At 45.7% G+C, this 12,284-nt stretch overlaps 1 protein-coding gene across 6 annotated transcripts in view; it reads left to right on the forward strand.

The window, feature by feature from the left end:
• Positions 1-9,694, forward strand: part of Rin2 (Ras and Rab interactor 2) — a 219,938-nt gene extending 210,244 nt beyond the window's left edge. For 5 of the 6 annotated variants that reach the window (XM_028881863.2, XM_028881864.2, XM_028881865.2 and 2 more), the window contains 2 exons: positions 4,400-4,563; positions 7,691-9,665. In XM_028881863.2, the coding sequence (XP_028737696.1) occupies positions 4,400-4,563; positions 7,691-8,011 (485 nt within the window). In that variant the 3' untranslated portion in view covers positions 8,012-9,665. Of the gene's footprint in view, positions 1-4,399; positions 4,564-7,690 lie in introns of all 6 variants that reach the window. The other variant, XM_028881866.2, reaches the window with a different exon arrangement.
• Positions 9,695-12,284: the final 2,590 nt, after the last annotated feature.

The raw sequence follows: 12,284 nt of genomic DNA on the forward strand, positions 1-12,284 counted from the left end.
CCAAGGTTGTCCTCTGGTGTCCACCTTCACACACACACACACACACACACACACACACACACACACACACATACACACACATACACGAACGCCCACATGCACAGAGAACAGTCTAGCAATGGATAGTACATATTGGCTGTTGATGCCGGGTGACAGTGGTGGTACATGTCTTTAATCCTAGCACTGGGGAGGCTGAGCCAGGTGGATCTCTGTGAGTTCAAGTGCATGCCTGTAATCCTAGCACTTATGAGGAGGGGATCAGAAATTCAAGGTTATCCTTGATTAAATAGTGAGTTTGAGACAACATGAGATCCACTGAAACAAACAAAAATGTACTATGCTGACTTTTTAAAATCACAGTAGTACTAGTATTTCATTGTAGAAAAATAAAAATTTAGAAAGGAGAAAATGCAACCAAGCCTGACAATAGAAATTTAATTTAGTAGAATTAAACATTTAATAGACTATCTTTTTCATTTGGTATGTGTTTGTTTTTTTCAGTACTAGGAATTGACCCTAGGGCCTCATACATGCAAGGCAAGCAGCCGACCACTGAGTTATAGCCCCTGCCCTTTGAATGGTACATTTTTTAAAAAAGATTTAGCTTCTTCTTTTTTTTTTTTTATATAGCTTCTTTTATTTAGGAAGTTACTGACTTTCTATTAAAGAATACTTACACTGCTAAAAAAATAACTTGCTACTGTTATCACTAAAAATAATGAAAAGCTGCCCCTTTTTAAAAAAGAATTGTTTTAAACATACAAACAGCTTTGGTTTGCTTCCCGTTGACTTCGGTGTTCAGGTTCAGTCTTGTCCTGCCTGTGTCTTCACAGAGGAAATTCTTTCTCCTTCTGTATCAATTAGAGGTTGAATCATGAAAATCTTTTGGATGCTTGACTACGTAGCTCACAACCTTGAAAGGCGGCAAGAAGTGGGACTCTCTGGTGAGCTGCTCCTTCTGCAAGGAGACAAATCAGGGCCTGTGTGCCCAGCTGTCAGTCATTTTCAGAACTTCCTAGGACACCCAGACAGACCCTAGGGTGCAGCTGTGTTTCCCCTGTTCCTGTCGAGTTTCGGTCTGGGCTTGAGTACAAAGGTCCACCTGCGCTTGGGATTCCCCAGGGCATTCATCACCTAGGCATCTCCCATGGAGGAAAGCAAATGCATTATCATCCCAGAATGTTCTGGACTGTCCTCAGTCCTCTAATGTGAATCTGCCAGGCTTGGGTTTCTTATCAAAGACCTACTGGCCCTTGTCTCCAAGGCATGCCCTCCCTCTCCCTTTCTGGTCAGTGCCAACTTGGGATAAGTATCCTCCATCCTGTCTCCAACCAGAGGCAGATATGAATGAACTCTTCCTGTCTTTATCTCCCTCTGGTTCACACCCTCTCAGTGGCATTCTCAGCCAGGGACTCATAGGCTCCATTAGGAGCCCATAAGACCCACTGTGTCTTTTCACTTTCCTGGGACTGGGCCGGAGAGAGAAAATGAATGTGGCTTTGTCCAGGCACCGAGGTAGACGTTTGCAAGGTCCAGTGGCAAGCCTTCCCTTTCCTCACCATGTGATTATTGTAGCTTAGGGTTTATTTTGGTGGTTTCTGGTAGCAAGAAGACCCCTTGAGGCTTTGGGGAAAGAGGGTGCCAGTCTCCCTTAGAAAATCACCCTTCTCTTACTGACAGTATGTACTTAGGACAGACAGATGCTTACGTCTTGTGGTCTGAGGACAGAGACAACCATTTCCTGCCCCTTTTTCTGGCCCTGTGTTTCAAGCTTGTCTTCTTAAAGGGGAACGTCATAAGTACTGTGGGTGACAGATGAGCAGGATTGTCTTCCCCTGCAGGAATCCCCGAGAGGGAAAACAAAAACAAAAACAAGGTCACACTGCACACTGACATAAGAACAGCCGGTGTGCTCCTCTGCATGAACTATGACGGACACTGCTTACCTTCCTTCCTCAGGAGGGCATGGCCCAGGCAAGCTGGCTGTAGCTCTAGAGTAAACGGCAGGGCATTGAACTTCAGCTCCTCCAATCCAGATCTAGAGGAGCTGCGGTCATGTGTCACAGATCCTTGCTTTCTGTGGCCTGTCCAAAGCTCTCTTGGGTTGGCTTTACAGCAGTCACATGCTTTTTCTGCTGTGTAAGCAGGTATTCTCATTTACAGACCCAGCACCGTCGATTCCCTTGCAAGCTCAGAGCTCTCGCTTATGGTGGGATCTAGTTTTGCTGAAATGTAAAACCTTCCTCTAATTGTATCCACATGTTTCAGAATATGGTCAAGTCTGCGTCTCCAGCATTTGAGGTTTTCTCCTTAGTGGCCTGAGCACATCAGGGCCATGGTATCAAATTGAAAGTCCAGGGAACCCTTCACCATCCCACAGGGATTGTAGCTCCCAGAACCACAGTTAAATGCTGACATGCAGACAGAGTCCGCTGAGATTCCTGAAGTCCTTGTAGATTCCCTGAACTCCATTGTGTGGTGATTCACACTTTATCTAGCATTTTACACTGAGTCATGTGTGATTTGCTCATGGGGCAAATGCTAAAATCAATAATTTATAGCAGAGGTTGCCCTAGAGTTCTTAAATCATGGGTGGTAGGGTCAGGAAAACTCTAAACAAAAAGCCTGTGGGCTGTCCTGGGTTGGGGGTGTGTTCACATGATAGAGCACTTGCCTGTTGTACATGAGGCCCAGCACCATAAAGCTCTGCTAAGAAAGAAAGAGAGAAATCTCCATTAGTGACTGTAAACAACAAAGCCTCTTTGCCAAGTTCAACCCAGCGCAGGCCCACAGGCCTGCTATCCATGCTCCTTGAGTGGTAAACCATTTAATTCCTGCACATTGATTAGAGAGGATTCTGCAAGGTCCTGTGTGAGCAATTAATTGCTTTGGCCACGAAAGTGACACTTCAGGAAATAACTCACTTAACGGCAATGAATGTCTGGTCTATGCATTAATGAACCATCAGTGCCTATTTTCTTTAATATGTGTCTCTATGCCCGGTGCTGGGGGTTCATGCCTTTAATTCTAGCACTTGAAAAGGCAGGTGGATCTCTGTGAGTTCGAGACCAGCCTGGTCTACAGATCGAGTCCAGGACAGCCTCCAAAAGCTACACAGAGAAGTCCTGTCTCAAAAAAAACAATATATATGAACGTGTGTGTGTGTGTGTGTGTGTGTGTGTGTGTGTGTGTGTGTGTGTGTACACTTCTGGGGAGCAGGGATTCTCCAGTTCTGAGGAGCAGGGATGCAGGGATTCAGATCCTTTTTCTTAAGCTCTCCCTCCCCCAACTCTGTCTTGGGCACATAATAGAACTTCAATTGATATTTTGACAAAGAATGCCTTTAATCATAAAATGTGCCATGTTCAGAGAATTCTTGCTACACATTTAAGGTGCTCCCTAGTGTCACCCAAGCACATTTACACATTCTGCTGCAAACAACTAATTATTTTTAAGACAAACCTAGGAAAATACATAGGCACCTTACAATGTAGTATGCCTATTAGCACTCCCCACAAACACAAGAGATAATTTTAGGGTACTCCTAGAGGTACACCCATCTCTTTAACATGTTAATCATTTTTCTTAAATGTGGAAACAGAAATGGTCAGCTTTTCAGTGCTCCCTGGTCCCAGCACAGGCTTGGATAACTCCATAAATCTGGTTGAGATGAGGGCTTGAATAGAGGGATGAAGATGTGAGGGATGTGTTCTTTGATGTATGCCTCTGTGGAAGTGATGGGGAAATCACAATCTCCTTCCACATGCAAAGGTTCTGCGCCTATGGATTCAGGGAAAAAATGAAATGAACATATACAACTTTTTTATTGTCCTTTGTCTTTCTATTTTTTTCTTTCCGGAGCTGAGGACAAAACCCAGGGCCTTGCGCTTGCTAGGCAAGTGCTCTACCACTGAGCTAAATCCCCAACCCCTTCTTCAGTTCTTGATGTAGTGTTTCTATTGTATGGGGTATAATAAGTCACCCAACCATGATTTAAGATTTACAGGAATAGCCGGGTGGTGGTAGCACATGCCTTTAATCCCAGCACTCGGGAGGCAGAGCCAGGCAGATCTCTGTGAGTTCGAGGCCAACCTGGTCTACAGAGCGAGATCCAGGACAAGCACCAAAACTACACAGAGAAAACCTGTCTCGAAAAACAAAAAAAAAAAAAAAAAAAAGATTTACAGGAGTATTGTGTAGATTGTATGCAAATACTGTGCCATTGTATATGAATATTTAAGCATCCATAGATTTTAGTGCACAGGGGTCAGATCCTAGACTCCACCCCCTCCAAGGACACCCAAGGACAATTGTGTACAATATGTCCTTAACACTAGTGCACCTCCACTGTCCTCACCAGCGTGACACTCTTGAGGACCCACTTTCTCTGCCCTTCCAGGAGGCTATTACTTGACAAGCGCCTATGGAGCCCTGTCTCTGATAAAGAATTTCCAAGAAGAACAGGCTGCGAGGCTGCTCAGCTCAGAGGCCAGGGACACCCTGAGGCAGTGGCACAAGCGGAGAACCACCAACCGGACCATCCCCTCTGTAGATGACTTTCAGGTACGTCCCCCAGTCCCCTCCATATTTCCCTCTTCTAGGAAGGCGGGGCTGTCTCCTGCAGCACATGGGCTCAGGGCCTGAGTCCCAGCTCAGATGAATCGTCTGGTGGAATAGAATAATGAAGCCATTGTCTGGCCCTGCTGTATCACTTCTGTTTCTTTCAACATGTACAGAGATGCACCGCAGCTTTCAACAGGCCATGTCCCCACTGACTACACTATAACAATAAAAAAGAAAAAAAAATGCATTGACCGTGTCTAACCCATCAAATACCCTGACTCAGAAAAACAGAAGGATGATGGGGAGGACTTTTTGTGTCAAGATTGTGATCTTGTGGCTGATTGGCTGTGCCAGCTCATTACTGCTGCCCAGCATCACAAGGAGGATGATATCGAATATAGCTAGCCTGGGGAAAAGTACAGATTCAAAACCCGGCTGGTATTATAGTTCGGTGGTAGACTGAATGTACAAGGCCCTGGGCTTCCATCCCTAGCACTTACAGAAAATTTCGCAAGTCAAGGTACACTTTCTACTCAGTGTGAATCACTTTAGCACCAACATAAGTATAAATATACAAACAGGCGTGGCCCACAGTTAGCTGCAGTTAGGACAACCAAGTCAAATTAAGACAGGATTCCTCCTAAAACATTTGGCCTGCTGTTAAAGACCTAACCTGACAGGATGTCCGAAGGAGAAGCCAGCAAAGGCATCGGATATCCAGCTTCCTCAGGAAACAGTGGACATTTACCCTGCAGCCCGCCTGGTCACCCTTTGGGAAGTGGTGGAGGTACAACAAGGTATCTTTCCATCTCTCCTCCCCCCTTTCCTCCCTCACTTGCCAAACAGAATCCCCTGGTGTCTCAGCTCAGCACTTTGGGCAGCGACTGAGTTTGAGAGTGAACATTGTAACCAGGACCCACTTAGGTTTCCAGGCTGGGCTGCTGGGCATGTGTGCTTCCCGATGAGTTTATTCCCTGGAGGAGAGCTAGGGCTACAGAAGCCTTTTCCTGACCCGGCAACCCCCGATTTACTTTTGCCCGGTGTCAGTGATAGTGAACCAGTCTGCAACCATCTTTGGGTAGTCATCTGAAGGCTTCTGTGGAACTCTGAAACCTGGCTGTGCTTTATTTCTAAGTGACACACAGCAGTTCCCTAACAGGAGCCTGGAAAGGCAGGATGAATTTGCCTCTGTGTCCGGATTCACCTCCCTTGCCTTTTCTCCCCCATTTCTTATTGCTTTGAAAATAACCTTTGGTTCAAAGTCAGCCCATACTTGAAAAGCAAGGTCAGCACGTTTTTCTCCAAGATTGCAATTTTCTCAGAAATTCCATCCAGATGCACAAACTACAAAGCAAGAACACATGCTGTGCCCTGTCCCCGCCCCACCCCCACAAACCCCTGCTTGGGTTGTTCAAGAGCATCCACGTGGTAAGTTATTTAGCTCATGCAGACCACTGGACTACTGCCATATGGGCTATGCATAGAGAAGGTCCTGAGGGGCTACACCCTCTGAGATGAGAGAAAATGAGAAAAGTACATTCTTCCATCAGTAGGCATCTCTGCCTGCTTATGTTACCACCACTGACTACCAGAAGTTCCTAACCTAGAGACCCATAGTACCCAATCCCCACACACCACAGAGCCCTTCCTTTGGCACATGCCCTACCCGCTGACCTCATTCACTTTAAAGAGGCATGTCTTCCCACAGTACCACCCAAGAGAGAGATTTTAGAGCACCCAGATCATGGATGAAAACAAAAATACAGAAGTGGAATGCCAGTACTGAAGGTCGTCAATACAAGCATCCCTAACGCTCCCTTTTACTGGAAGAAAAAGACTCCTTAGTAGCCAACACAGTGAAACGCTGACTGTGTCTCAGTTTCCTATGTAGGCAATTCTCTTCAGGAGTCCTTGAATAAGCAAAAAGTGTCGGCAGGGATGGGAGAAGAGAGGCATGGTCTGATGGCACATGCTCTGGAGACAGATGTTCAAATCTGAGAGCATGGCACTCCAGCTGAGTGCCACTTGACCTGGCCTCTCCTCTGCAAAGTCATCAGGTTGGCCAACGTCCTCCCTACACATGACATGAAACATCCCCAGTACACAAGAGCCCCGCCCGGCCCCCCATTCCCGTATGCCTGCTAAGCCTTATGGCACCCATAGGAGACGAAAGGCTGGGCCCTCTCAACCAGGGTCGCCAGAACTAAGAAGCAAAAATGTGTGCGTTCTCTGGATGCAGCTGGAATTTGACTAGGACTGCTCTGCTTTGTGTGTAACTGTTCTTATCGTTTTGATTGTGAGCCTAGCTTTTAATGGCTGAGCCATCTCACCAGCCTGTGTATAACCATTCTTAAGGACCTGGAAATAATGGAGCTACAAGAATAACAAAATCTTGGCAACTGCCTGGGCTTGTGTTGTCGAAGTCGACAGGCTTACTGCCTTGCAGGGTGGTGAGCACCTACATGATTCCCAATGCCAAGCCTACAGCCATCTCTTTTGGCTTCCTGCAGCACCATGTTGTGTTTAGTCAGCTCCATCTCCAAAGTTTTCTTGCAGAATCAACATCTCCTCCCTCTGGTTCTCCCCACATCACACCCTGGGCTGCTGGGAGCCTTTTGTAAGGTTGCATCACACGAGATCACCATCTGGGTAGAATGGTCAGACATCAGCAGTTTGCCCAGGCGTTAATGTCTTTGCTTAGGCTTCCTAGAACAGCACAAAGTGAGCATCCTATGTGCTGGTGTGTCTCAGTGTTTTTAATCCCCTCCTGCTAACTCCTGGACCAGCCCTTTCTGCTGTTTAGGGTTATTTTTCAAGCTGGGAAAAACCCCAGCTTTGGATGTAGTTCATACTCTTACTCCGGATTTTTTTTCAGCAGCTGGTTTTATAATGGACAAAGAAAGATGAAAACCAGGGCTCACGGGACTTCCTGTTGCTTCTCTTTGCAATGAGCTAAACATGGTAGCTCAGTCCTTGCCGAGTTCCAGTCAGTCTTTCCTGGCAGTCTGAGCTGCGTGGCCTAGCTAGACGTCAGGAAAAACCCAAGCCTTGAAGTGGTTCTCAGCCTCTCAACTATGTTTGCTTTCTCGTCTGCCCTTGCCCCTGACATCTCTGTTTCCACTTGCAGAATTACCTCCGAGTTGCCTTTCAAGAGGTCAACAGTGGATGCACAGGGAAGACCCTCCTTGTGAGACCATACATCACCACAGAGGATGTGTGTCAGCTCTGTGCGGAGAAGTTTAAGGTGGAGGACCCTGAGGAGTATAGCCTCTTTCTCTTCGTGGATGAAACATGGCAGCAGTTGGCAGAGGACACTTATCCTCAAAAGATCAAGGCTGAGCTGCACAGCCGGCCTCAACCCCATATATTCCACTTTGTCTACAAGCGAATCAAGAATGATCCTTACGGTGTGATTTTCCAGAATGGGGAAGACCTCACTCCCTCATAGAGGACACATGGGACTTCCCATTGATGCATCCAAAAGGGAGCTAGGAGTCAAGCCTTCTGGCTGCCACATGTTTGAGCTTGAAAGACAGTCACTTCCTCAAGGACCCCTCAGATCAGTGACTAAGCCATCCATCCATAGGCTGACTTAGCCAAGGGCAGCTTTTAGATACATTGCCCAAATGAGGTATCTGGGGTTCACAAAGTAGTAAGATTCTCCTCTAGAAATGGAGAATTGCATTTGATGGTTCAGGTGTCCAGAGATCACTGGCTGCTTAGCCTTGGCCAGCTTCTGGGCTGGCTTACATGTTTGTATATGTGCTGAGGAAACACTTAAGGTACAAGCTCTTCTCTTGGGTTCCATAGCAGGTGTTGACAAGACTGTCCGATGCAGTGCGTCAGGTACCTCTCAGCTCTGTGGACGGCTCCATCCTTCCCTCTTTCCCCTCTTTCCTCCTTCGTTCATTCTATACTTTTTTTTTTTTTACAAAGAGCCTTTGTGTTTTTTTTTTTATATATATTTCATAGAAAAATTTATAGCAGTTGCAGGTAAACTGTCAGGATTGGTTTTTAAGATATTTTTGTAACTTTAAAATATTCTATAAGTATGCATGTGATTTAACATTTAATATTTGAAGATAAATCTCTTGCTGGATCTGAGAGTATTGCATTTTAGGGGTCTCTCTTCTGTAACTGGACGTTTCGGCAATTTTGTGGGGAGAGGCTGCTGGTTGTCGTAAAGCAATCCTTGACACTGGCCCCAGACCGCCTTGGAAGAATCTGATGTACTGTTCGTTGCCTTGCTCACTTTTAGTGCTGTCGTACTATTTGTTGTTTGCTTATATTTTTAAGCAATTGATGCTGAGGATTAGGAGAGACATGAATGTAGAGAGAGGTAGAGAGAGAAACACAGACTCTAAGGAGGGGCTGAGGAATGTAGTCTGCAGGTTCAGGCTTTGGAGGACATAGGAAAAGGAGTCGGTACTGTAAATACATGCTGCAGTGAGGTTTGACAAAGGTCTGTTCCATATGCTATCTGCTTTGGGAAACACTTTTAAAAATCCCTACAAGGGAAAGTAAACCAAGGATAACGCTCCCTGTGCCCATTTTGTAAGCCAAAAACTGATGGCATCCAACTATTTGGAGGCAGAAACCAAGTAATGTATAATATGGCTTTTGTTGAGGTCAGTAAGATGCTGATGGGAAAAGAATGCACCAAAAAGACAAAAACAAAAACAAACCAAAAACTCCTCTTTATTGTAATAATGGACAGTGGCTGGGATGGACTATGGTAGAACTGGCATGCACCAACTAGCATACTTGGTTCCATCCTCAGCATGACAAACAAAACAAAGAGAAAACACACAAACAACATGGATATACGGTGAAGTTAGATAGATGTTGTATAAAACGAATTTCTGGGCACACATACTAGAAGGGTCATGTATCGGTGTAATACAGGTCATTGCAGAAACAAAAAACAAAAACATGTTACTGTACTGTGTAAGGACGCACAGGCATCTGGTTTGGGGAGGCCTTGTAACTGTATCCTTGGCTTTTGTTATACTAGAACCCTCAGCACATACTGTGTTGTTCTTTTTTGTAAATGATTTTCAATGGAATTTTGCACATAAATACATTGTAATACTGTACAATAATCCTGTGTAAAATAATTTTTTCAATATTCTTCAGTTGTGTTTTTTGTGGGGGATTTGTTTTAGAGTCAGAATATAATCAGGTACCCAAAGATGTTGGGTAAATGTACATGACAGTGGCTGGGCTTGGTGACCTGTGCCTTTCATCATAGCACTTGGGACACTTGGGATGCAGAGGCAGAGGCAGAGGCAGGTGGATCTCTGTGAGTTTCAGGTTCACCTGGAATGAAGGTTCACCTAATGAGACCCTGTTTCAAATAACTTACGCACGCACGCACGCACGCACGCACGCACGCACGCACGCACGAACGCACACGTAAAGTACATGGCAATAAACTTCACATTGATCTGGTAGTTGTAAAGAGCAAACATAATGACCTAGCTCAGAAGTTTATGGACTGATAGAACAAAAATTAAGAAGAAGGAAGAGAAAACAGATGGCCTGTGACCTGCAGGTGTTGGCAGGGTTAGCCAGCCCAGTACTTGGCTCAGATGACTCTAGGGCAAATCACAGCTAATCTGAACCCAGAGCCAGGCAGGGCCCTGCAGACAACTCCTCTCTGTCCTTAGGCAACCCCTGCTCTGTCCTGGCTGAGAGTTCAGGACTATTGCAAAATCAACAATACAGGCCGGCTCTTCTGCAGACTAGTGAGTGTTGTGGTGATTGCAGCCATGCCTGACTGCTAAGGCAGCATTGCATTCCTGCTGACAGACAGAAGGGAGGGAGTTAAGAGGGCTTCTGAGACATCCATCGGATAGCTGCTTAGAGACCAGAAGGAGAGCTGGATGAACTTGCTTTTGATGTTTGGAGTAAAGAGTTGCCCCCTTATCTCTACAGCTGCCCCACCGGCTCCCTGCAAAGTTAGACCATTATGCTGTCCTTGTGCTGAGGAATTGGTACTCCTCTTAGATTGGAAGCAGGTCACAGCGTCTGAATTAGGCAGTTTGAGCAGGCCCCGTGAGAGCAGAATCAGTAAAACTAGAGTGAGCAGAGGAAAACATCACAAGACTTTCCCTAGTTTGTCATTGGGCAATGCTTCCCTGGCAGAGTTTCAACACATGTGTCTTCATTTTTCCCCCCACGCAGGCATTTCTCACTTCTCAGTTTGCCAGGAAACAGACCCTGGTGGGGTTTGGATAGACAAAGAGCAGAGTAAAAATATACATGCCGGGTGGAGGGAGAGGAGAATGCACTTCCAGACCTAAAAATATCTTGAACACTAGCCAGAGGAAGGGATTTTGTTTTTGATGTTGGACCTCCTGCCAAATATGACCCCCTTAGGGACACAGGAAAAAAATGGAAATTGGTGAAGTTGTTTGCATCATGTGGAAGTTACTTTAGATCTACAAGCAAATGCACAAGACAGGAAGCTGAGCCTGACTGCCTCCATTCACAAATGTGGTCTCTCCTCCCCAGCAGCTCTGACCTTCATCTGCTGCAAGAAATATAAAATAAGCAAGGCCAGTGGTGTTTAATAGCCTAGTTATACCCCCAAATGTCTGTGAAAACTAACACAGGAAGGGCTCTATGTACAGGGGACATGTGTTGTAACTGCCTGCAGACTCTGAGAACAAAATGCCAACTCTCCTTGATTTTTTTTCACACCATTTTCATATGGGTGAATTTGAGACCCAAAATGTTATTTGCCATTTGGTGATCCTTAGTCAAGCTGGAAAAAGGACCTCCTCCCCAAATCATATAACAGGACAGAATCACAAGCAGATGATTTGAAGGAGAGAGAGGAAAGAGTTGGTGTGTTTCAGAAAGCAGGTTCTGTTTTAAAGAGTATGTCTTAGTGTCAAAGAGTGAGTGGCAGCTGACCCACACTTGCCACATGAATATTGACTTTAGTGGAAAAGGAACCATGGGAGTTAAGAAAGAAAGAAGGAAAGAAGGAAGGAAGGAAGGAAGGAAGGAAGGAAGGAAGGAAGGAAGGAAGGAAGAGAAAGAAAGAAAGGCCGGGTGGCGGCGGCGGCGCACGCCTTTAATCCCAGCACTCGGGAGGCAGAGGCAGGCGGATCTCTGTGAGTTCGAGGCCAGCCTGGGCTACCAAGTGAGTTCCAGGAAAGGCGCAAAGCTACACAGAGAAACCCTGTCTCGAAAAACAAAACAAAACAAAACAAAACAAAACAAAAAAAGAAAGAAAGGAAGGAAGGAAGAAAGGAAGAGAGAGAGATAAACAGAGACAGAGAAAGAAGCATATTTGGAGGTAGGAGCATAGCTCCGTAATATAGTACTTTCCTAGCACACTCTTGGTCCTGTGTTTGATACCCAGCATGCAGTGCACACACACACTTACCCCTCCACCTCTCACCCCCACCCATACCCACCCTTCCAGAAAGACAGAAACACTCACAGAGATCTGAAGGGTATCAATACTCTTCCTTCTACATTTTTTTTTTTTTTTTTTTTTTTTTTTGGTTTTTCGAGACAGGGTTTCTCTGTGTAGCTTTGCGCCTTTCCTGGAGCTCACTTGGTAGCCAGGCTGGCCTCGAACTCACAGAGATCCGCTGGCTCTGCTCCGAGTGCTGGATTAAAGGCGTGCGCACAACGCCGCTCCTTCTACATTTTTTATTGCTGTGGTTTGATTTTTAAGACAAGTTTCACTATGTAGCTGAAAA

The sequence above is a fragment of the Peromyscus leucopus genome, chromosome 4 (assembly GCF_004664715.2).
Source record: "Peromyscus leucopus breed LL Stock chromosome 4, UCI_PerLeu_2.1, whole genome shotgun sequence".
Classification (NCBI taxonomy): Eukaryota; Metazoa; Chordata; class Mammalia; order Rodentia; family Cricetidae; genus Peromyscus; species Peromyscus leucopus.